We start from the raw sequence: 25815 nt of genomic DNA, 5'->3' as shown, positions 1-25815 counted from the left end.
GAGATAGATGACAAAAGAGGACATGCATAAGATGCGATAGGAAATTCATATCTAAGGATTAATAAAGGTTGGCCATGTTTGGCCTTGACTGAGAGCACAGTTTCCTGTGAGGCTGGTTTATATTTAGCTCCCTCTGTTCTTCACAATGGGGAAAACCAGCCCCAGTGACAGACGTTGCTTTTGAAGTATCCGAAGGCCACAAGGAGAAGTCAGAAAGAGCGCAGGGTTTAAAGAAGGAAGAAGCTGGCTGAAGTCCGCCATTCACAGGGCCATGTGCCTTCGGCACAAACTGTCATCATCTCTGGGTTTGGGCTCTTTTATCTGTAAGATGGGGATAAAAATAACCAGCTCTTTGTAAGGCATAAGGTTTTATGTAAATGTTAGTTTTCATTTTGAACCAACTTAGCAAGAAATGGAAGACTTGTTCCTGGAGTGGCAGGCATCTCTGACACAACCGGGGATGTCTGTGGCGTTGGTACTTCTTGGATTTCCCAGCACCTCGCTTCCTTTTTGTCAAATCACACATGGGGAAGGAGCCACCTCGTTCTCTAACACCTAAGCAAGTGCTAGAACCGCCTTCCAGTCTGTGGTTCCCAGATGGGACATCACCCCGCCCCGATGGGCGCAAACTGCCCTCCATGGCGTTCCCTTCTGCTAGAAAATTCTGTGGTGATGAAATGTGGACAGATAATGCTGCGATGATAAATGAGTAACATTTCTGAAATTAAGTGAACTCTTCAAAAGTAAAGTCCCACACTGATTCCAGGATATTTTGTTGTTAAGATGATTGGAATTCAAAATATGGAATTTTAGTTGATGAATGTCTATTCTGACTGCTTTTTCTCTTCCTCTGGCTTTGGAGAAGCTCTGAGAAAGGGCCCAGAGACTTCTTTTCTAAATAATGAAAAAAGCAAAGTGCACAGACGCCCAAGTGTGGCGGGCCATCCTGGGACCAATGATTCCCCCTCTGACCTCCCCGGCTTCTGCTCAGGAGGGTCACAGTTCAGCCTTCACAAAGCCTGACCCTCCTCGTCCCTATCCAAATCTCCAAATGGAGAGGACTCGGTCTTCTGCCGTACGACTTCTGAGGTACAACGTAATGTCCACACCAGACACTGTGGTATGTGCCTAGGAGGCCCTGTCAGGAGGATTACAGGTTCAAGGCCAACCTGAGCAACACTGTGAGAACTTGTTAAAGTAAGCCTCTTCCAGCAAAGAAGTCATCTTCTGAGAACAGCACTGGGTCACAGCACAGAGGACAACTGAGGCCTGAGCCCCCTCCCAGGAGAGGGGAGCCACGCCCTTAAAGAGGGCGAGGAGCAGATTCACAAAGACGGTAATGTAATGCTGCCGCGTGACAAGCAAATCTGAAAGAACAGTGGAATATCTCCCCCGCCCCAACCCCAGCAAAGAGGGGCTCTGGCTGGAGGGAGGGAACCCATAGTCTTACAGTTCAAGAACACCTAGCTCAGAAGGAATGCAGCCCATGTGTGGCTAGGGAGGGAAGTGGACTAGGCCACGGCCACAATTCTTTCTGCCCAAAGAGGGAGCAAAAGAGCTGTGGAAGATGGGCCGGCTGGTGAGGTGGCCCTTGGAGGATGAGGTTGATACAATGACCAGGCTAAGCAGGGCACAGACTCAGTATGCACCATGAAAGGAGGAAAGTCACAGCCTTCTGACCCAAATCCTTAAATATTACACCAGACACAGAACAGCTGCCCCAGAAAACAAATGCTTGTGAAGGGTTAGAAGCACTGGTGACCCTCATGTGCCCAGATTGTGGTTCAAGGAAGGCAAACTGACACATGTGTGCACCGCCTTCAGGGCAGTCATGACTGATAGATTGATTGTCTCAAAAAGATAATAGATCACAAGTAGGCCTGTGGTCTGGAAGTTTAGAGATTACGTAATACCAACAAATATGTTCAGGAACGGGCATGTGAGTCAACAGATGCCAACAGCGACTGTCAAATCTATCCAACTGTTCTTTGTAACATCTCAAGATTGCAAACTTCCACATGTGGAACTTTACACATTTGGAATTAATCCTGCAGAACTGCATTTCTAAATTCATAGCCAGCTGCCAGTGGCTCATACCCCTAGCTACTCAAGAGGCTGACACCTGGAAGATCACAGTTCAAAGCTAGCCACACAGAAATGTCTGTGAGATACCACCTCCAATTAATTGGGAAAATGCTTGGACTGGAGGTATGACTCAAGTGGTAGAGTACCAGTGTGAACAAGTGTGTGAACCCAGAGTTCAATCCTCAATGCTAACAACATCAACAACAACAATAATAATAATTCACAACTTAATGGGAAAAAAAGAAAGAAAAGAAAAGCATGCAGAAGGCTTCTCTGGAAGAGAAGAAAGTACATCTTATTATCCACTTGGAACCCAAGAGAAGGAACTCTAAACCTTTCAAGTTATGGGCCCAAAACTCCAAGAAGAAAAGATAGTTCCAGGAAACCAATTACGTCACATCAGTGGACCAGAACAGAAATTCATGGCTTAAAATTTTATGGCTTTGTAATGTTCTGATTTGTCAAGGAAGTACTAATAGTATGGGAGCTGAAATCTTTGATATCTTAAGGATATGCTCCCATGCCTTCAACTTTACAAGACTGGGTTTGAAGTTGGAATGGGGAGCTAGGAAAGCTCCTCCTTTGTAAAAATTAAACGGTTCTCATTCATAAGTTTCCTTGCACTTTCCCAGGCATATGAACAAGACGCAATTATGGTGCCAACATCCAAAATATAGCAGGTCCCACAACCAGAATGAGTCACAACTGATTCTCCCATAGTGAACAATCAGAAGGCAGCCCAGCCAGGCGGGGCTTCCCAAGTGTGGAGTGTCTGGGCAGGGTGTGGAGGGGCCAGGAGCCCATGTCCTCTGGCAGACATTCTCATGCAGGCCTGGAACCCAGTGTTTGCTTGTGAACGCTCGGGCCAGGCACCAGGCCTGCGTAGCAAGAGCAGGTCTGAGTCCCTCTGGCTCTGCTCTGTGTCTTCACTTCCTGATGGTTCTCTTGTAGAACACCCTGGCCAAGGCTGCGGTGAAGGAACTCGCCTCCCTGCATGGCACCAAGTACACCTATGGTCCCGGAGCCACCACAATCTGTGAGTCTCACCTCCAGCCAGGAAACCATGGGCCTCGTGCGCCAAACACTCAGAGCAGGAAGCTTTGCCTCCCACTGGTTTTTACGAGTCATGTAATCATTTTCCTAGTCAAGAAATGCCCTGTTCAGATCTGTTTTGTGGGGTGACACTGGACTTGTTCTTAAAAAAAAATCAAATGTGGCACCCTCTGGTTTTCAGACTAGAGAGTTATCTTTTACTCGCACAAGGAAATGGGTTGTAATTATAAAGACAAAGATGGCATGTCTTCAAATCTCTAGACTAGGGTTATTGTTGTCTTCCACCCCCTCTCCTACTCTCTGCTTGTTTCAGATCCTGCTGCCGGCGGCTCTGACGACTGGGCTTATGATGAAGGGATCAAATATTCCTTCACCTTTGAACTCCGGGACACAGGAAGATACGGCTTTGCGCTTCCTGAGTCCCAGATCCGACCCACCTGTGAGGAGACCATGCTTGCTGTCAAGTACATCGCCAACTACGTCCTCCATAACCTGTACTAGCCAGGCACCCGGCTGCACGACGCTCTGTCCACTGCTTATCTACCCTGAACTCTGATTTTAATGGGGCTGAATGAAGGTTTTATACATCTTAAGCATTCTTTTTTAAGCTTCTAGGTCTATTAAACTACTTGGATCTTTTTTAACTGATCATAATAAAAGTGAGTCACTGTACCTGGAAAGTATGGCATAGTGTCTGCTTCTTAGAGCGGGAAAAGCTGTGAATAAATAGGCAAGGGGTGTGCAAGAGATGAGGTGGTCATGAAGGGGATATCCCGGGAGATGGTGTGGCCGGCTGTTGGTTGGACAACACCTCAGAGTATACCAGATATGAGCACAGCCTCATGATCAAAACGTGGAAAGGAGAATGAAGGGATGTCTTGGTTTGGCTCCTACATCAGCTCATTCAGTGGGCTGTCTATTATATGCCAAGAATTTTATTCAGCAATTCAAGATAATAGTAATAATAATAAAGAATTGTAACACTTCTGCCCTCGTAGACCGTTAGAGAAGACAGACATGAAGTAAATAACCAGTAGTTAATAACTAGGTACTCACTTGATGCTAGGCAGGCGGGTATGAGGTAGACTGCAGAGAGAACAAATGTGACATGAGAAGAGGAAAGAAGGTCCCCTTGGGAAGCTTCAGGAAGAAATGGGTCTCCAGGAGCAGGACCCAGTGGGCACTCCCTTCAGGCCCGGGGCTCTTCAGAGGGTGAGAGTGGAACTTGAGGAGGTGAGGGGAGATGGGTAAGCCTGGGTGAGGTAAGGCCCATAACCGGTGGAGGGCATGTCCAGGGCCTGGCACAATAATGCTGCCGCACTGAGGATGTTGTCTGTGGAGTAGTCAGACGGGTGCTTGTGTGCTGGGACATGGACGGCAGACTGGAAGTGACCCTGGCTAGACCAACTGGGCCAGTGAAAGAGGCGGAAACCACTGCGTCATGTGCACACCACACGTGACATGATATTCTCCAGGGTTAGAACAACAGAAGCCAATGGAGGAAAGTACTTTGCCACGTTCAGTTTTTAGAACAAGCATTAGAGTTATCATTAGGGAGCTTGTCTTTGCTTTAAAATCATAGAATAAAATATGAAATCACTATTTCCTATACGGAATGAGGGAAAAATGGGCTCATCAGACATAATGTGTTAAAATGTCTATAATGATGTTCTAATCAGAAAAAGAACCATTTGAATCACAATGTATTTGGAAGTTGTCCAAGCCAAAGAATGACGAATTTTATTAACAGTCCACTAGATGGCGGCAGTGTAGCTATGCCAGTATACTGAGCATTCATCAAAATAATTCAGTAATTCACAATTTACATAGGCAAATCAAGGTCTTTAAGTGTAAAACTTAGTGTCCCATTAAGTTTTCAGCATTATATTGATGGCAACTTAGAGCATCAAGTTTAATTTGCTGAATTGTCACCGCCATCTTTTAGTTATATCCATGGCCCAAACTCAGCAGGAGTCACCATAGACTCTGTGTCCATGTACTTGAGCAACAGTAAGGATACAAGGCATTGGGAATGCCTGCCTTTTCCATATACACAGGTTCAGTACATGAAGATTTTTCTAAGGAATGCAGAAATCCTTCTATGATGAGGAGGAATGGTGTTTCTGTTGTCAATACACACCTCCCTCCCTCCAACACATCTCTCTAACCAGCACTAAGAAGGCTAAGTGTAACTGGGAGGGATCACCATTTCAATGCCAGCTAGAGCTACATAGCAAGTTCTGGCCTACATAATGAGAAGAGAAACAGATAGACAGATAGACAGAGATAGATACACAGCCAATTAAATGTGGAACCATGACTCTAGGATGTTTCATATCTAGCCATGTCTGTATTTGCCAAAGTGAAGAGATAGTTTTCAAAGGCAAATTCTAAATTATCTGATTTGACATGTATGCCTTACCTATGATCCTGGGTAATCATGTAGCTCTCCAAATAATTTACCGCAAGTTGAGTTGTATTAAAGACTAAAGAAAGTCCCTGGATGCTTTGTCACATAGTAAACAAACAGCTTTGATTAATTCAGCTTTCAAAAGCTGTCACTTGGCACCTAGCAAATCCACACTCTAGAGACAATGTCCAATGAGTAAATACTATAGCACCAAGGTTTTCTGGTTCTCAACAAGTCCTCTGGGTGTTTTAGGTAAGGGTGACCTCAAATGACAGGGAGACGAGAAAGCAAGTGAAAACACAGGTTCTTCTGCAATGCACGCTTCTTTAGAAAAGGTATAGAGTCACAAGTCTACATAGCTAACATACCAATGCCTTCTATTGTTACCTACATTTCATATATCTAAACTATCTGATAACAAAAATGTTTTTAATTTGATGATTACAATCAAGTTTCAAACACCTGCTTTACGTTATTAAGGACCATGCACAACGTTCTGGGGCCAGAGACCCAAATCCATCTGAGGTTAGCAGAGCAAATATAAAGCCTACGGATGGGTCCTTTAATACAAGCTTGGTGGTAGCGCCACATTTCAGAACAAACAACCGGATTCCAATCTGAGCTCTGAACGTACTAAGCCCACCACCTCAGATGTGTCATTTGCTAAAACAATGCTTTCCATCGTTTTTCTGTCAAATGAGCATTTCTGATGGTAAGATGAGATAAGCGGCAGAGACCGTTAAAGTTGGGGTTCTTCCTCCCCACACCCCGAGCCAAGAAAACCCTGGGTGAGAGGAAGTGAGCAATTCCTCAAGATAAAGGCAGAGGCACAAAACCCCAGAGGGTCTCAGTCAAACAAACAACCGCCATGAGGCTCATCCTGCAAGTGGTTCTGATCACAGCCACCCTGGCAATAGCTCCTGTTCGCTTTGACAGGTAGATGTCACCCCAGGTGCCTGCATGTGGTGGGAAGAGGATTGTGGGAGGTCTCCTTACCATTTACAGAGCTTGTCTTTCATCTTCCTGAAGGCACAAGGTATTTCGCGTGAAGCCCCAGGATGAGACCCAAGCAGAAGTCATCACGCATTTGGCCAAGACCAATGAGGTAACGCACTTACTTACAGGAATAGTTTATCTTTTCTTTGTTTTCTGAAAGTTCCTGCTTTTTTCTTTATGATGCTTAAGCGTAAGTGGAAATGGCAGACTTACCTGGATAATCCAGCCAATGCACAGTCCTCCACCTGAGTTGGTTTGTATGGAAATCCTTCTTGTTTTCCCTCCCAAAAGCTTTGCAGTGACTTCTTCTTGGTAAAATTATAAATTACGGGATTGTTCTTGACACCATTAAAAACCAGGGACTCCTTTTCCTTCCTGTGGAACTGCTCTCTGTCCTCCCAGCTTCTAGGCCAATTGCCTCTAATGGTATAATTGCTGTGAAGGGATGAACTGATGGTGTCAAAGCACTGGCTGATACGGAGTGTGACCCGGTCCGAGAACAGGTACACTTTGAAGGAAACTCTTCTCAACCCAACAGGCCTACAGAGCCATTGGACGCTGACCCTGCTGTACCCATGCAAGGCTCACATTGTGCCAGCCACGGCCCACGCACCATTCCAAAGTCTCCAACAGACTGGCAATGCCATTGTCACAGTATAACCCACTTAGAGCAAACCAACACCAAGAACTGAGGTTCAAAGAGAGTAAACTGAATGACCCAACAGATTACATACATCAGATTTGAATCTCAGAACTAAATCTGGGGTTCATTCCTATCTCCACAGGAAATCAATCAGTAGTTCTCGGCATCCACATCTTTATGCATCTCTCCATTCCACAGCTTTCATCAGTGTCCCTCTTCCCTTTGCCGAGATGGCTGCAATGGTTCCTTAACTTAAGTTCAGAGTCCTCATCCTGTCTCCCACATCTGTAGTCAGTGCCCTCCCTGTCTCTGTCTCTGTCTCTCTCTCTCTCTCTTCCTCTCTCAAACCTGGCATTGCTTCTCTCCTTTTAGTCAAGGAGCCATAGGCTTAGGTTCAAACCCCAGTTACACACTAGCTCCCCAGCCTTAGGCCAGTGACAGAGCAACACAGGTCTCAGTGGCTGGTAAACAGATATTCTCTAAGGTTTGGGGGAAGACAGAGAAAACTTTGAATATCACTCAGGAGCTGGTGTGACATGGTTACTACCACACAAGCATTTTCCATGTTTTCTGTTGATGTTGGTGTGAACTAAACCTTTTTTTCCCCTGAACCTCCTGGGCTCCTTTGCTCTCTTTCTTCCCCTTTGAAACAACACAAAGATCAGAACTTTCCCTACCTTGCCGCCGTTTCACATGAAGAATGTGTTTCTCTTCTTTATCTAGCTAAGTCTTGGCGATTCTTTACGGTGTGGCTTGGTCCGTGTTTCCTGCAGGAACTGGCCTGGTTTCCTCCTAGGACACAAACATTGGTTAACAGGTTGGGAAGTAGCTCCCACACCAAACATCTCCCTTTTACAAGGTGCTTACTCAACTCCTCATCTCTGTGCTTAATAACTGCACAGCAAAGTTTTCTGGACTCTATGTGCTTATTCCACATTACCTTGCTAAGAGAAGAAACTACTATTTTGATTTGCCTTTAAATCGCACTGTATCTCTCCTGTATCCAACTCACTCTGTAACTTTCCCATCAAAGAAAGAGACATATTGGTTGGTGTACAGCAGCTCTCTATGTCTCATAATGGGTTTCGGAGAGCCACGGTGGGACCGCCTCAGGACCACAGTCTTGAGGTGAGAGGTGGATACGCCCATCTCCTAGGTGGGAAACTTGCCCTTCGTTCGGTTACACAATGGGCTCTGATTTTGAAGAGCCCCAAGAAATGGAGTGCTCAGAAAGTCGTTTTACCTGGATGCTGGCTTTCTGGCCTTATCTGCCACATTTAGAAATTCTCAGCTGTGTGGAGAGAGAGAGAGAGACATCAGTCAGTATTTACCAAGTTCCTGCGTGTCATTGAACTTTTACACATTTCAGTCTTCCAAATGCTCTCCAGGGAGTCCTGTGAGCCCCATTTTTCAAGACAGAGAATTATAACGTATCCAGAGACATATGGCTTTAAAAAAAAAAAATTCAGGGCTGATAGGAGTGAGGGACTGTGCTTTCTCATTGTATACAAACTCAGGAAGTCCTGACTTTATGAGACATGTGGTTTTGAGGCATGATTGTGGCCGAGAAGATACATATTTAGTATAAATGCCCAAACAAAGTCAGAAACTACAGTTAAATCAATTAGGAAATAATTCTATTCAACTCCGCAATGCAGAAGCAAAGAAATTATCCAAAAGAACTGTCCAGACATTTTTGCATGCTCCATACAATGTCCTAAGACAGTGCTCAGTATAAATGACTTCCTAATATTCAAGAGTACTTTAAGTATATTTTCAAGAAAAAAAAATCTTAATTTATATAAAAAAGAAGGGTCTGGGGCTGGGAAGGTGGCTCAGTGGTAGAGTGCTTGCCTTACATGCCTGAGGCTCTGGGTTCAATTCCTCAGTACCATGTAAGCAAAAAGAAAAAAGCCGGAATTGGTTCTATGGCTCAAGTGGTAGAGCGCTGGCCTTGAGCTGAAGAGCTAAGGGACAGCGCCCAGGCCCAGAGTTCAGGCCCCAGGACCAGACCAAAAAAAAAAAAAAAGAAGGGTCTATCTTAGTTAACCAAACCCCACATTTCTTTCAAAATGTATAACTCACACTCATTTCTTAATAATTATGTGTTGGGTGAGCAAACCAGCAACAATGACTAACAGCAACCTCCTCTCCGCAGCTTGATTTCTGGTACCCAGACACCATCCACCACGTGGCTGCGAACATGACAGTGGACTTCCGAGTCAGCGAGAAGGAGTCGCCCTCCATCCAGGCTGCCTTGGACCAGAGTAAGATGCACTATGAGTAAGTCCTTCACAAATACTCCAGTGTGTGGATACTCGCGAGTTTTGGGGAACCTTCAACCATCAAGGGAAACATTTGCTGGAGGTGTTTGTTAGACTGACTAAAAGCTTCCTCTGTACAATGGACTGTTCACTCCAAGGAGACCGAGCCCAGGGACTTCCCTCTTACACGGGCTCTAAGCTGCAAGGATGACATGAGCTCCGCGTACCATCTCAGAGCCAGCTCTGAGGCATAGCGCCCTGGAGGCAGGCAGGGAGCGCCTCGTCCCAGCCATGGGGAGCCATCCCAGAGTTCTTCTGAAGCCCTGTGTCTATATTCTCCTCATATATGAACAGTCTGTGCTCATCTCTAGATGAGCAGAGCTGTGACAATGGAAAAATACATAGCAAATGAATAGTCCTTTATAAGAGAAATTTTACCCAAAGAAATTTCTTTTAAAACGGTAGAGGGGGGGTCTTGAACTGAAGAAGAGAGAATTTCAAATAAAGGTTTATAAATAAGGAAATTAGAATGTATCAACCAACAATGGTAGCCTGGGCCCTTCTGTCACAGAGGAGAAGGGAGACTATCGAGGAGTGCCTCAAATCAGTGCACAACTTAGAAGACAAAATGTGGTTTCTATGTTCAGACAGGCCATGGTTTGATGTGGGGAGGGCCCCAGTTTTAGGTTCCAGGCCTTGTCATCTTCTGATGCCCTCAACAATCAAAACTCCACTCAGCACTCACTGGGTCCTTCTGTTTGAACTTGCTGTTTCATGACGTCACCACCCTCAGTGTTTTAGTGCAAAAGACCTTCTTCTGTCTGAGATAAAGGAAGAGTGCTCGTGTTAGCAAAGTGGCTGCATGGAATGAGGGTGCCATGGTTCACAGAGATTCTATTGTATTTATGGTTCTAATACAGCATCACGAATACACATAAACCCTACCAAGAGCAAGGGAAGTAAGCCGAACATGTGTGGTCTGGTTTTAAAAGTATCAGGTCATTGTTTCTGTGCTCTCCTTCCAAGAAGTTAACAGTCATGTGGAAGTTTATAAATTGGGAAAGCCTAACTAACTCAAAATTAAGTGAGACCAGCTTTTCTGCTTTTGTAAATTGCACTATTAAAATCAGAAATAGACACTCCATAAATGGACATCCCAAGACCATAGAAATTCATAGTACATTCTAGGCTACCTGCTCACACTGGCTCAGATGACATATTGATTCTTTCATCTGAAAGAAAACAAACAAACAAACAAATACCTGGCCCAAGTCACCAGTGTTTCTGTGTCTCAAGTCACTTTGTAGCCAGGTTTCTGACTCTGGGCCTTAGTTGTAAAACCCTTGGAACATGGCCTCCCAGAATCGACCAACTGAGCATCCTGCCCACCTAAAAGGAAAGCTGTGCGCTGCTCTAATTGTGTATAATCTGCCTTTAACAGCAGGGTTGGTAGCCCTTATAATGTACACAGGAAGCTGGGTACCTTCCACGAACAGAGGCATGGAAGGAAATCACTGGAAGACACCCAGGCAGGTAGCTGGCATCTTTCATCAGATAACACTTTGGTCTTTGTTCATTGTGGCCTCTCCTGTCATAACACAATTCTGGGCCAATCAGACGTCTAAAGCCAGATCCTCACAGACCGTGTTCCTCATTTTGTCTGAGGCTGAGATCGTCTCTGCCACCTCCATCAAGAAGCAAGGCGTTCAGCCTCCTACAAAAATTAGTTTTATCTAATTAAGACATGATTTCCTGAAATTGGCCCAAATTAGCTACAGTTGTGGGAGAGCCACATAATTAGTTGCCTTCCTCAAAAAATATAAATATGTAAAGTGATCTGCACAGACAAGAACTATTTAAAATCTTGTCTCCAAATACTAATTATATGGATAATTTTATTTGCATATTAATTCCATGACTTACTTGGCATCAGATAGTAACAGAAGAGGATTCTAAGAACAGAAACATCTGGTTGGACCCAGGCACCCGGCTAAATAAGACTGTGTCAAGGGGCTGTTTGACACATGATGTACTTAGACGACCCTCCCCACCGTGCGTATGAACCACCAATTAGCTTAAAGCCTCTGTGTATGATATTATTTTTAATTCTTGAAAAAATTACAATACTAAGCCAGATTTGATTTTGAAGTAGCAAGCTTCCTGCCTCTTTGTGTACACTTCTACCAAAAAACAAAGCCAAATCTAAGAAACATAATATGTGTACACTAGCAAACCCAAATGGGCAGAGGAACAAGAGTCAAATGGAAAGCAGACTCGATTCACTGCCTGAGCCCCTGGGGGCAGGCACTACGTTTAGGGAGATTTAGCAATGCAAACCTTGAGGGCTTTTTGCAACATTCAGAGAGTCAGTCTATACCATTGTCTTCTCTTTGATCAACAATTAAAATGAGAAAATAAAAAGTGGAAACCGGAGCTCTTTCTAGAGTGGGTAGCAACCACCCAAAATGGGATTCCGAGTCCTCTCAGATTTCTTAAAAATTAGATTCAGTGCAGCGTTCCCCATCCACTCGGTCTGTAGCCAAGCCTGCATAAAGCTGGTCCTGCCATTCCCTGTACTGTGCTTTGCCGGCTCTGCTGATGGGAGTCAAGATTCATGCCGGGCAATGCCCACCCCCCCACCCCCGCCCCGTGCTAACTAAAATAATTAGGAGTATTCCACATTTATATAATGCATCAGAACAGGAGTCAGTTCACCCATCCTCGAGAAGAGACTGAGAGCAAGAGCTCACGACCATAAGAAAATGAAGAAAGCAAGCAGGGAGGTCAGCACTGAATCTGGTTGAAAACATGTATTAATTTTGCTGAGGTGGTTCTCAGCTTTGAGGCTCACCTTTCCCTTCCCTGGAGGCCTCACATTTCTATTGGCTTCAGCCCCGTTGTACTCTGGGTGGTGGGTCAGTGAGAAAATCAAAGATCAAAAGATCATATCAAGTACTGCAGAATATCTGAACAACACAGGTCCCTGCTTCCTCTTTAGATAAGTAACTACACTATCAGAAGGCTGGAGGGGATGTTAAGGAAGGCACAGCTCCATTCTGCATTCAGGACTCACTGAGAAGGAAAGGAGAGCACAGGTGCATTTCATTGCCACAAGCAGGTGCCCTTGATTTACGTAAAATCAGTGGGAAATGAGCTAAACTCAAGTATCAAAATGCCCAATGCATCCGACTTCAGTCTTTCCTTTCAGATATTTACACTGAAATATTTCCCACACAAATCACAGTTCTCTGTGCTGGAAAAAAATTAGCTACTGAATACAATTTCCCTTTGGATGAAGAAGGATCACTATAAATAAGTAGGAATTTTCTTTGCTATAAGACAATTCTTAAGGTTTATAAAGGCTACCAGAGTTTGTCAGGCTGTGGGGCCCAGTCTCAGGGACCAAGACCTGGTCCCTGTGTTGGTGACATCCTTCCATCCAGGCAGTCTTACCCTCCCTTCCTCTGTCATCTGTCACCATCTATCAGAGACACCCCTGAGCTGGCTTTCAGCAAGTCCTATTCCCAACATCCAATGCATTCCTTCTAGGTTCAACATTATTTTCACAGCTCTATATAGAAGAATGAGGGTGTTCTGAATATCTCCTCTGACAGATCATATAGTTAACATGCCAAGGAGTCTCATAAAAGACTTCAATGTAGCCTTATCTTCATGGACAACAATAAGTAGATATTGCCATTGAGTTACCTTCATACTTAATGATGGAAGACAGATTTCCCCATCAAAAGTGTGGGGAGGTGGGTAAAAATCTTAACAGAGAATGTAAAGTAGATGGTTGAGAGTGTACTGGTCTGGAGTTCAGGGTTGAAGCCAGGCCTAGAGACACAAGGACAGCCAAACATTGGGTGACCAGCACCCTGTCCTTGAAATGAGGCAGTGCTGAGGTGGAGTACTGACTCCAACATTAGCTTCACCGTGAGCAATCCTGCCTGTCTTCCCCCTCCAAGTCACCCCAGCCATGCTCTAGCTCCTTGGTTATCCACAGGGTATGTGTTTGCTCATTAGTAAGATGGAGAGTTCACATGGACTGAGCCAACATACTCATGATGTTACACCATATGTAGTAAGTGCTTTGGGCTAGTTAGTAAAGCCATTATCATCATTATTCTTACTTGCTTTTCTTCCAGCCCTCAAGTGTGAAATAACAAGGGATGGTCAGTGTATCTGTGCATAAAATTATCTACCATTGCCTGTGCTGTATGTGAATGTGTGTATGCACACTTTGAAGAAGGACAGGGAATATTATAATAGCATAGAAGGAGCCAGGTGTGAGGTTTAAAACTGTTTTAGTAGCCATTAAAAAAGTAAAAAAACTATAGGGAAAATTAATGGTAATACTACATTTTACTTAACTGAATATGTGAAATATTTTACACAATTTTTATATTAATTCTTCAAAGCCCAGTGGTATGTGTATATGTATAGCAATGTCTATTTTTGGATGAGCCTGTTTTTCACGGCTAGACTCTGGCCCAGCTCTAGATAAATGGGGAGATCAGAAGGCAGACATGTGACCTGTCGGAAGGAGATGGCTAAACAAGAATGATGAGGGAAAAGAGTAAGCTTGATTAAAGACAGAGAAGAGGGAAGAGAAATTTATCTGTAAATGAAAGATAGCTGTGGTTTTCTTTCTTGTGACAAAAAAAAAAATGTATGCTTATCATTTCCTGTCAAACAGAGTCCTGATCCATGATCTACAAGAAGAGATTGAGAAACAGTTTGATGTTAAGGAAGATAGCCCAGGAAGGCACAGTTATGCAAAATATAATAACTGGGACAAGGTACAGGATAAAACTCCAATTCCTCAAAAAAGTGACTGTCATCATTTGTCAGCCCGCTGTTTTCCTTTCTTTCTTCTAACTCCTCAAATTTTGATTTTGCTCTTAAAAGATTGTAGCTTGGACTGAAAAAATGGTGAAAAAACGACCTGAAATGGTCTCACGGATTAAAATCGGATCTACTTTTGAAGATAATCCACTCTACATTCTGAAGGCAAGAAAAAAAAACCCAAGAACCACTCATTACTGTTACTATTTTTTTAAGAATGAATTTAAGAGTTGTGACATGGCAAAGCTAAGTTTGAGAAAGGGAGATGCAGATGATCGGGACTCTAGACAGCAATCCAGGAATAGAGAAAGGACAAGAAGCCTTGGTGGGACCAAGGAAGAGAGCACATCTGTCAGAGACGGTGCAGTGGGCCAAGCCAGACAGACTTTCCTCATTCCACAGCCTTAGGACAGCACGTGACACTCATTACAATTCAGTAGAACAGATAATGAGGGTCAGGAAGAAACATTTAAAGATCATGCATTCACGCCACCCCCAAAACACTCCATGAGCCGTCTGAACGCAACACTGACAGGAATTCCTTCTGTACCACAGAGAATGCGTGACCGGTAGACGCTGCTGGGTTACTCCACGTGTAAAGACAGCAAGCACTCCCAGGAGTGTCCCCTGAATGAGCAACACTTATTGTCTTTGATCACCACCCCAAAACCAATGCACACTCTTATAGAAGAGCACCCTGCAGTTATCTGGCTGTGTGTGCCCTTGTGTAAGCACAGCACAAACTCTCCCTGTTTAGGAAACCAGAAAAAAAAAAAACCCAAAGGGAACAGAGTAACTGTAATCCATCTTTCCAAACACAGGAAGCTAGCAATGGAATAGAAATGCAAGGCGTAGTTCTCTTAAAAACTAAAAGAAGCTCTGACCCTGGGAACACTTTTTGAAAGAATATAAGGTAGCAGATCACGATTTGGGTCTACACACCATTTGTGTAAATACGGTTAGAGAGGAGATAGAAGTGTTTGCAGGTTATGGAAGAGTTCTTGCACAACGAGGGGTCGATGCATGAACTCATGTATCTATTTTTAAATCTATTTTTAAATAGATTGGGAAAGAACATAAAGGAAGAAAAGCCATTTTTATGGACTGCGGCATTCACGCTCGAGAATGGGTTTCCCCTGCATTCTGCCAGTGGTTTGTCTATCAGGTGAGTGAACCAGAACTCAGAAGTCTGATCCTACTGTCCAGCCTCTAGAACTTTCCAGCTGAGCGAAGCCACTTAACCACAGGAGCTCCTGAGTGCTGCTAAGGACCAGCAAGCTTTGAGTGGGCTTGCCACTGGGGTTATTATCAAGTTGACACCTCCCTTCAAACTTCCCCAACTCCAGCTGAGATTTTAGGAAAGTAAAGAAGGTGAAAAAGCAAGATCTGAAATCACCCTTTGTTACCTAATCTGCAATGTTGTTTTTCTTTTCTTTCTTTCTGTCTTTCTTTCTTTCTTTCTTTCTTTCTTTCTTTCTTTCTTTCTTTCTTTCTTTCTTTCTTTCTTTCTTTCTTTCTTTCTTTTTTTGCCAATCGTGGGGCTTAAACTCAGGACCTGGGCAACTGTCCCTGATTCTTTTGCTCAAGGCTAGAACTCTACCACTTGAGCCACAGTGTCACTTCCAGCTTTTTCAGTTGATGTGGGACTGAGGAATCAAACCCAGGGCTTCATGTACACTAGGCAAACACTCTATCACTAAGCCATATTCCCATCTTGATATTTCTTTAATGAGCTCAAAACACAGAGCTTTTGTTTCCGTGTACAGACAGACTTCAATGGCCAGGCAGAAACTTGGAATTTTTGTATTTGAATGTCCTTTCCAAGTGGAAATAACACCTTCTTTTTTCCATCTTGTATTTCTCTCAATCTATTGCTGCTGTACTCTGCTGCTTTCTTTTGCTCTTGCTGTTAACTGTTGTATATGACATTTTGGAATAAGCATTGGGCCAGAGATGCAGTAGCCAGCAAAGAATCTGCCACAGGACTGACTTATAACTGTAGTTGTTCCAGCAACTACAATCCAAGATCTCTGCCCTTCAACCCATAAAGGAAATCACAGCACAAGACTGCCCAGAATCTCTTGTGGCTGGGCATAATGACACAAGCCTTTAATCTCAGGACCTCTTAAGGGGAGGGAGGTGAGTTGTGAGTTTGAAGCCAGCCTGGGATACATGGCAAGATTCCATCTCCAAAAAATTAAAAGCAAATGTCTCTTGGCTCTGATAAAGATGTACCAGGGGCTGATGAGGCTTTTGATAGTCACAGAAAGCTCAGACAATTAAGTTTATTTCAGAAAAATACTGATTGGTCCAATCTCTAAATTCCTGAGATTTTTATCTTTGTTTTTAGCTAATTTTACTGGTTGTGCTGGGCATTGAATTCAGGACATTTACAAGTATTCTTCTGCTGAGCTATACTTCCAGACAAGAATTTTTATTAATACAAAAATTCCTTGGGGGAATATATATATATATATATATATATATATATATATTCCTTGGTTAAGGAGTATGGCTGTGTGATAGAATTCATGCTTCAGTGAGTAAGAGGCCTTGGGTTTAAACAAGAAGAAAGAAGGGAGGGAAAGGAGAAGGGAGAGAGGGAGGAAAGAGGAGGGAAAGGGAAGAGACGGGGGAAGGGAAAGAGAAAGGAAAAGGAAGGGAAGGAAAAAATGGAAAGTTATTCTTTGATCTTATTTATAAATATTTATAGGCCCTCTCCAACATTTCCCCATTCCTGTACATATCGACAACTTACACTCATGTAAAGAAGTGAGAGAAAGAACTCTTCTGAAGTAAATTGTACTGTGAGTTCTAGACTTGGCCTCCCTCCTTCCTGTGAAACGTGTATTGCATGCTACATTTGGAACACTTGGAGTCTGGCTGACTAAAGCAGCTACTTGACGGCTTCACTTTAATTCATGTCAACTCTGATTAAGAGGAACTTTTCCGATTGCGTCTTGCACACGTTTCTTGTACTCCGTATTTGTGGTCTATCTTTGTGTGGTTCAGGGGAAATACGTTGGAAATCCTTCAACGTTGGGCAAATAACTCTTATCAAAACCGTAGCTTCTCCTGTGGTAGCTAAATTTTATACTGTTAGCTGCATTTTTTCTTACTCCTGCAGGCAACAAAAAGTTATGGCAAAAACAAAATTATGACCAAACTCTTGGACCAAATGAACTTCTATGTCCTACCAGTGTTCAACGTAGATGGATATATTTGGTCATGGACACAGGTACAGCTCGGTTCTCTCTCATTTAAATTAAAATGACATATTACTTATTAGCTTTAATTATAATGTACTATGTTTAAGATTTGGATAACTAGTTAATTCCAATTCCAAAAACTAGATGTTTAGGGTTTCTATTTAAGACTCAGTCAACTAAGTTTTCTGGTTTCAGTAAATGACATTGAAATAACATGACACTTTTGCTTCTGAAGATAGCAACATACACAATTAATGAATCCATAATTGTAAAGGAAATATATGATTCTATGCTGTGACAAATCATATTCTGGCTAAAAATAAATTGCTTGAAAACTTTTATCAACTCATTGTCTTAAAGGGAAAGTCATCATATTTCACCCATTTAGAACAGTATAGAGATATAATTGTATCAAAAAAGAGACGAGCTATCTGGTTTGTGTTGTATTGCTCTACTGTTGCTAAAATAAAATAAAGCCATTAATATTGCACTGTCAGACAGATACTGCCACATCAAACTATACCTTCAACCATCCCATTGTGACCAAATATACAAGTAGAAAGTAATATAATACAGTTACCACTTAGGTTACTGATCACTTTCCAGTACTAGATGCTAATCAAGATTTTTAAGACATTTACTGAATTAGATGGCTAAAAATCGTGCTTCTGAGAATATAACCAATTTCAAGAAATAACTGTGTGCTTTCTAGTCAGTGGGCTCGCGGGCTAGATAGATTTCTGCAGGGAGTCTGAGACAAAGGAGATGAAACGTGCACAGTGGCCACCCGTCAGCATCTCCCTGCCCCTGCCTCTCAACTCCACAGAACCGCATGTGGAGGAAAAATCGCTCCAAGCACCACAACTCCACCTGCATTGGCACCGACCTCAACCGGAACTTCGATGCCTCCTGGGGTGGTGAGTCTTAGACAAAACATTGAGCATTAAGATGCTGATAAATTTCACGGATCCACCCACATTCCTGTAAACCGTAGGCACTCCCAGAGTGAGGGCCAATTGTTTTACCTAAGATGCCGGGCAGGAATAACCACTACCCCAGAGGGGTCAGGAGTACTTCTCTTTGGGAAGAGTGGGGAGAAGATGCTATTTATCTAGCTCTCTCTGGACACGCATCTAGCTTGCTAAGGGAAGGGAGGGGAAGGCCCCATGAGTATTAAAAAAATTTCAGATAATCTGAAGGGAGACCAAAGCTTCCTGCTCCTCCTGTGCAGATAAAATTGATAAATAGCAGTGGTCAAAATCAGCACACAAGTAGTTCTTCAGAAACTTATTACAAAGAACCACTGGGGGTGGGGGCGGGGGCAGGATAAGAAAGTGGAAAATAAGCCAGGCACCCAGTGGTTCATACCTGTAATCTTAGCTACTCAGGAGGCTTAGATCTGAGGATCATGGTTCAAAGCCAGCCTAGGCAGGAACGTTTGTGAGACTCTTATCTTCAGTAAATGACTCAGAAAAAGCCAGGAGTGGAGCTGTGACTCACATGGTGGAGTGCTAGCCTTGAGCACAAAGAGACTCAGAGACAGCACCCAGGCCCCGAGTTCAAGCCAAGGAAGGGAGGGAGGGAAGGAAGGAGGGAAGAGGAAAATAAAAACACAATGACAATCAAGGCATGCTACATGAGATGCTGCACACAGCAACCTTGCTGGTATAGGGAGATCTGAGCCCATGTGCTTCAGAGGGATATCCTGGTAGACTAAATTCATCACAACCTGACATGTGTGCATGTGCGTGTCTGTGTGCATGCATCCGTGTTCATGCATGTGTGTGTGCACGCATGCATGTACAATCTTCAGACACACAGAGCTACGGCGGTAGCAGCCTGGGAACATGTCCCCCTCACCCACCCACCCCCACCCCCGCACCTCATGTCACTATTTGGAGAACACACATCAGAAGGGCTGGGCTTTACAGAAACAACATTGGGTGATAATCTCATCCACACACATCTCCGTAGCTTCCCAAAGCAGTCACAACCCATGTAAGGAAACCTACCCTGGCACTGCACCAGAGTCGGAGAAAGAGACGGCGGCAGTGGCAGACTTCATCCGGAGCCACCGGGAGTCCATCAAGGCCTACCTCACCTTCCATTCCTACTCCCAGATGCTCCTGTTCCCCTACGGCTACACGTCCAAACTGCCGCCCAACTACCAGGAGCTGGTGAGGAGGGGCCAGTGGGGCTCAGCTCTTGTCTGTTCTTCATGAGCTTGACTTATGCGGAAGAAACGTCACATTGTTTGTTGCCAGAAAAAGAACTAATGAGGTTTGCCTAGATAATAAGATCTTTCTGAGAAAGAAAAAAAAAATTAAAAACCAAGAGGATGGAAATGCCTAGGTCATGCAGAGTAGATTTCTACTACCACCCAGCCTTAGTATTTCCTGTAGGCCAAACTACACAACCACCCCTAGCCAGAGCCTAAGAAAACAGCCAACAGTCGCTAGTCCTGTCTCAGGCCCAGACTAAGAGATTCACTGTACCTTTATCCTCCTGATCAAATTGAAAATGACATTAATTCATTTACTGTCTAAAAAGAAAAAAACATAATGAGCAACTAAAAATAAGCTCTCTTCCAAAACTCTGGCCTCTTGCACGTTCCTTTTCTTTCTGTGAAAGCTGACTTGATCGTGACAGCTTTACAGAGAGGACTCTCCACCTGGATTCCAATGAATCAGAGGGACGCACGGGGTAAATGGAAGGATCAATATCTTGAGTTACTGAGGAAGAAAGAAAATAGTGGATAAAGTTCAGCATCCTACATCCACTGGAGGTTAATCCAGAAAAGGCTGTGGTACAAATATTGTCTCCAGAAGAAAAAAAAAAAAAAAAAGGAGGTCCCAATTTTTGCTCTTATTTCAGTCAGTTGTGTTCAGCACAGCATGCGACTGCACTCAGAGCTGAGCTTTAAAGCAGTCCTGTGTGTGCACACATGTGCACAGAGTTAGTTATACATAATCTGAGAAGGGGAACGTGGGCGTTTGATTAATTTGTGTAGACAGGAGAATGCAATTTCAGCCCACTCTTAGGGAAGTGATATGATGGCATAGGAGAAACATCTCTTGAGTAAAGTGAAGGATCTTACACAGCAACTGAATCATGTGGAAAACGTGGCTTCTTAGTAATAGCCAGTACCTACAGACACAGAAATATGCACATGGGAACACACTCACTCCAATACCACATTCACCATGTTTACCTAGGACCACAGGAGCAGCCGTGATGTAACAGAGCCACTTTAAAGATAACGCCACACCTCCCTGCCTTTCACATTACCAAGTCCTGTAGCACAAGTGCCACCTATTAGAGAGGAAGGAAAGAGGGACACAGGAGAAAATGGGGATGTGGATGTGAGAGAGACAAATACCACCTGAAAGGAATGAGAGATATACAGATGGAGGTGGGAGAGAGAGGAGAGAGGACATGGAAATTGAAATAGGGTATTAACCACATGCCACTGATCATGCATTTGGAAGTCTTTACGACAGTCATATTTCCTACCAAAAATGTTTCTCGCCGAACCATTTATCTTACTTTGATTCTCAAATGCCAAACAACCTGTACAATTGATTTTTAATCCCTAGTAAATCATTTGTGATATTTACAATCCCACTTTCATCTTTTTATTTTTTTCTTTCTCCCCAGGACAAAGTCGCAAAGATTGGTGCCGAGGCTCTGTCCTCTCGCTATGAAACCCACTACATTTACGGCCCCATTGCAACCACCATTTGTAAGTTTCTCCCGTCATCTACTGAAGCCTTGCCCTAATCCATTTTTGTTACTATTGAGAAAAATTATTATGAGCATTAGAGATCTGGGATCACTTGTTTAAACTTCAGTTTACACAGGAGATTGTGAATGTGTGAACGTAGGCAGTAGGTTATATCTGAGTTTTGGGGGGATAAGAGCTTTCTTTTTTTTGTGGGGGGGTCTGGTCGTGGGGCCTGAACTCTGGGCCTGGGCGCTGTCCCTCAGCTCTTCAGCTCAAGGCTAGCGCTCTACCACTTGAGCCACAGCACCACTTCCGGCTTTTTTCTTTTTGCTTATGTGGTGCTGAGGAATGGAACCCAGGGCCTCATGCATGCAAGGCAAGCACTCTACCACTGAGCCACCTTCCCAGCCCCGGGATAAGAGCTTTCTAGACAATTTATAATAAGCCTTTACAAGGTGAAGATAAATTAGTCAATCAAAACAAACTCAGGTTTAATTCGGGCACCTTCCTGTCCCTTCTCTCTGTCACCAACCATACATAACTCTGACAGGAACTAACAAGAATTACTTGGGGGCAAAGTCCACAATACCTAACCATTTTCCTTTAACTTGGATTCCTTTTTGTATGGGGCTCTTTCTTCCATGCAAGCAGAATCTTTTCCCTAGTGTCTTGTAGTGAAGATGTGTTGAGACGCAGTTTGAGTCACACAGGACAAGGAAGATGGATCCTTTTCTCACTGACCAGTATGTTCCGCTGAAATCATCATGGGCCCAAGAAAGGCAGTAGGGGCTCAGGTTCTGCTGCCCTGGGTTTATCACCCCAGCAATGATTCTTACTTCTCACGTCTTCAGACATCCATTGCTGCTATGTGTCTTTGAACTATGGCTGAGGTTTCTTGACTGTGGCTCTCCTGTGTTGTAAAGCATCCGTACCTCATTTCTTTTTTTTTCTACCACAGGCTTCTTTGGTTACCAACCACTGGTGCTCAGGTTGAAATTTCAACCTTTTTTATCCAGTTCTATGAATCTTCTGTCCAGCACTCCTTCAGCCCAGTGTGCTGACTCTCTAGAACACAGGCTCTTGTGTTATAATACCTCCCAGCTGTCTTCTAGACTTCCTAACCCAGATGAATCATTCTGCCACAGTAACGTTTACCTCTCAGATCTGAAACGTTAATGTCAGCTAACCTGCCACTTGTCCCACAGCATAAATTATTTCACATAGGAAAAGAATGCTCTTTTATTACATAAGGCAAAATATATGCATGTGCATTTTTAGTACAAATGCACATATATGTGTCATATATATATATATATATATATGTCTGGGCTGTATGTTTATACTTTTCATCTTTTTACCAGTTATTTACATCTTTAGTAGAATTTCATAATTCTAGTAAAATCTGTCCTTAAAATAACTTTCTTGACCACTTAACTATAGAATGTTTGGTATTGGCAATGTGAACATTGAGAGACTTATGCAAAGAGAAAGACAGTGACTCTGCATAGCTCCTGTGGAGTGTTTCCTTGGTGATTTCCAGAAACCAGTGTCTCCTTATGAGCTGCTTGCATGTGTATTCAGCTTAGTCCTGACCCAGCCCAAATGTACATTTCTGAATGCAGCATGATTTTAAAATGTGTGGTGAGTCACAAATCTATAACTGTTTTGCAGACGGTACCAAGCAGACTACACTTAACTCTACGCATAATTATTTTTAAATTGCTAAGTTTATGCCGGCAATTTCCATTGCAAGAAAAGTGTTAGCATTCATCTCTAACTAAATATTTACTGCTTATGTTTTGCAGACCCAACATCAGGTTCCTCTCTAGACTGGGCTTATGAGCTGGGCATCAAATACACATTTGCCTTTGAGCTTCGTGATAGAGGAAGGTTTGGTTTTCTTCTTCCGGAATCCCGGATAAAACCAACCTGCAAAGAGACCATGCTTGCTGTCAAATTTATTGCCAAGTACATCCTCAGAAATGCAATCTAAGGAATTCCTCTCAGCAGGGACCACGCCGCTTACCCTTGGCTATGGCTCTCACCTGAAAGTTGACATTAGGCTGTTCTTAGGTGGAGCCTCATCTCACCTGATGTTAGTCCTAGGTCCTTTCTTGCTTACCAAGAGCTGCGCTGTTTCTCTCTGCTCTTATATACGTCCAGTGGCACCTGAACAAAGCCCCTTCAACCAACCCTTTCTACCTGCCTTTGCTCTAGGTGGAGTTGGTGCCCAGCAGAAAGCACTGCTTTGAGCATCCTGAGGCAGTGTGCAGGAAAGTCATGTAAACCTCATTTTCTGCAGAAGTGGGTTGTTTTTGTTTGTTTACCATGCAGCTTCATCTTTTCATGCGCTAGCATAATAAAAAAATAAATGAGTAAAATGTACTCAAATACTTCACAAAAGTAGCTTTCTTTCACTGAACAATATTCTCTGCATTTCTCTATTATCATTAATAATCAAGCTGAATGCTTCTGCTTCAACTAATAATAGGAAATAATGTCTTGAATTTTTCAAAAACTTGGTTTGCCTAAGTTTTTTTTTCTGGTAGATGTCTTTAGAGTAGCAAAAAAGGAAAGAAGGGAGGAAGGGAGGGGGAGAGGAAGGGAGGAGAGAGAGGAAGAAAGGAAGGAAGGAAGGAGGGAGGGAGGGAAGGAAGGAAGGAAGGAAAGAAGGAAGGAAGGATGGATGGAAGGAAGGAAGGAGGGAGGGAAGAAAGGAAGGAAGGAGGGAAGGAAGGAAGGAAGGAAGGGAGGGAAGGAGGGAGGGAGGGAAGGAGGGAAGGAGGGAGGAAGGAAAGGAGGGAGGAAGGGAAGGAGGGAGGGGAGGAGGGAGGAAAGGAATGAAGATCATTCTTAGTTGAGCCACGGTTGGTGACACTGCTCTTCCTCACCACATCTAATTCCACCACTGCCCCCGGGCAGAAACGGATGACAGAGCAGCTCCGGTTACCCCTGGGCAGATGCCCTCCAGAGGACTGGAAGTTGGGAGTCTGAGTGGGACTCCTCGTGCTGCCACCGTCATATCCAGCCGCTGTCACGCTCAGGCACCCCGCCCCCCCCCCGGGTTGTTGTTAGACCTTAAGGCAATAGATGCTTCACCAAGGTGATCCGAGCATGTCCATTTTGTTTATATTTGGGACAAAAGACCCTCGTCTCAAAGGGAGCTGGCTCACGAGATGCTTCCTGCGCATGAATCGCTGCTCTGGCTGGGGTCCTCCGCCCAGAGGTGCCTCCCTCCAGGGGAGGCAGTGAAGTGCAGATACCCGCAACACTGGGCACACGGTTCCCAACAAACAGTGACAATCTGGGGGTTCCAAACACAACCAAACACAAAACCGAACATAATCCTCCGTCATCTCCTCACATTGATCTCAACCCTGGAGACTCGGTTTTTATCGTCATTTGCCTTTCCTTGTTGGTTTGTGCGCATTGCTACTGATTTCTTCCTTGCTTTTTAATAATATTCAGAAAAAATATTTAATATTAATTTCCTATCTACTAGATAGATAGAACATATGGAACCGCTCCAATATACTAAACCAGGAAAAGTTTAAAAAAATCTGAAATTTTACAAAATGAGTGAAACCTGACAATTTGTGATGGTGCATGGCCAGACAATATTACAATGTCACAAAATTAACCAACATGAGAAAGGTACCAGTGTTGCCACCTAAGGAAGAAGGAAGACACAGGCGGGACACAGGGGCTGATAAGGGTCCCCTTTCTGTGCATTCAATGGTGGCACATAGAAAATTATGGGTAGAGCTCAAATTAGGGGAAAACAACTACAAGAGCCCTTCTGAACTAGAAGGTTTTATTGTGCAAAATCACATTAAAAGCCACATTTTCTAAATAGTGAGACTAATGCAAATACAAAGCAATATTTCAAAGGTTATGCCTTTACAAGGCCTCATCCTTTTTAACACAATTGTATTGCATGATTAAAAGACCCAGCCATTTTTCCATAATGAGTCATAATAGCATCTTGAAAATTTCTCCAGTGTATAGCTTACTGTCAGAATTTTCTCGGGCAAAGCTTTTGGGAGATTCCTTTGCATTTCTCTGTCACAAAATCCATTAAAGCAGGACAGGTACAACGTCGATCTGAGGGTTATAATTTTGTCATAAAAATCTGCTCTCACACGAACTTAGCATAAAAGGTCTCCGTCCAGAAAACAGGAATTGAAATGTAGAACTGATTGTGCTCACTTATCTTCAATTACATGCCTTAAGTTCACTGGCGTCAAGAAGGTTAAGTAAGCCAGAAAAATGTAAAACAATTTTTGAAATAGGAGAGGGGAATTTGACACTTAAGGTTTCAAATGCATTATTATTATTATTGCCACGGTACCACTGAAGTGTGGTTTAAAAGACTACTCCAGAAACAAAGAAAAATCCATACTACCACTTCCTATATCAAGTAATTTGCAAGAACTGTGGCTTCTGTTCCTATTGAAAGCCCCCCAAAATTCTTTTAGTCTGGTTTATAAATCTTAAACTCAAAAGATAATTAAATTTTAATGGGGGAAACAGGCAGATGAGAAGGATTAAGTTTTGAAAACAGCAATCATAATAGCAATAAT

The 25815-nt window shown here is 43.4% G+C and overlaps 2 protein-coding genes across 2 annotated transcripts in view; both read left to right on the top strand.

Moving 5' to 3' along the window:
• Positions 1–3794, top strand: part of LOC138804482 (carboxypeptidase B-like) — a 36272-nt gene extending 32478 nt beyond the window's left edge. The window contains exons 11-12 of the mRNA XM_069988750.1: positions 3037–3121; positions 3452–3794. Of these exons, the coding sequence (XP_069844851.1) occupies positions 3037–3121; positions 3452–3639 (273 nt within the window). The 3' untranslated portion in view covers positions 3640–3794. The remainder of the gene's footprint in view (positions 1–3036; positions 3122–3451) is intronic.
• Positions 3795–6365: 2571 nt separating this feature from the next.
• On the top strand, positions 6366–23629 carry LOC138804506 (mast cell carboxypeptidase A-like). Its single transcript, XM_069988807.1, has 11 exons — positions 6366–6484; positions 6578–6653; positions 9346–9470; positions 14151–14253; positions 14363–14464; positions 15363–15464; positions 17427–17537; positions 18335–18425; positions 19483–19685; positions 21166–21250; positions 23038–23629. Exons 1-11 carry the CDS (start codon positions 6417–6419, stop codon positions 23223–23225), a joined length of 1254 nt encoding a protein of 417 aa, XP_069844908.1. The 5' UTR covers positions 6366–6416; the 3' UTR covers positions 23226–23629.
• The last annotated feature ends 2186 nt before the right edge of the window (positions 23630–25815 follow it).

The sequence above is a fragment of the Dipodomys merriami genome, unplaced genomic scaffold (assembly GCF_024711535.1).
Source record: "Dipodomys merriami isolate MVZ:Mamm:240054 unplaced genomic scaffold, mDipMer1.0.p SCAF_367, whole genome shotgun sequence".
Lineage (NCBI taxonomy): Eukaryota > Metazoa > Chordata > Mammalia > Rodentia > Heteromyidae > Dipodomys > Dipodomys merriami.
The sequence above is the reverse complement of the archived record's forward strand: the minus strand, read 5'-3'. Positions and strand labels throughout refer to the sequence as shown.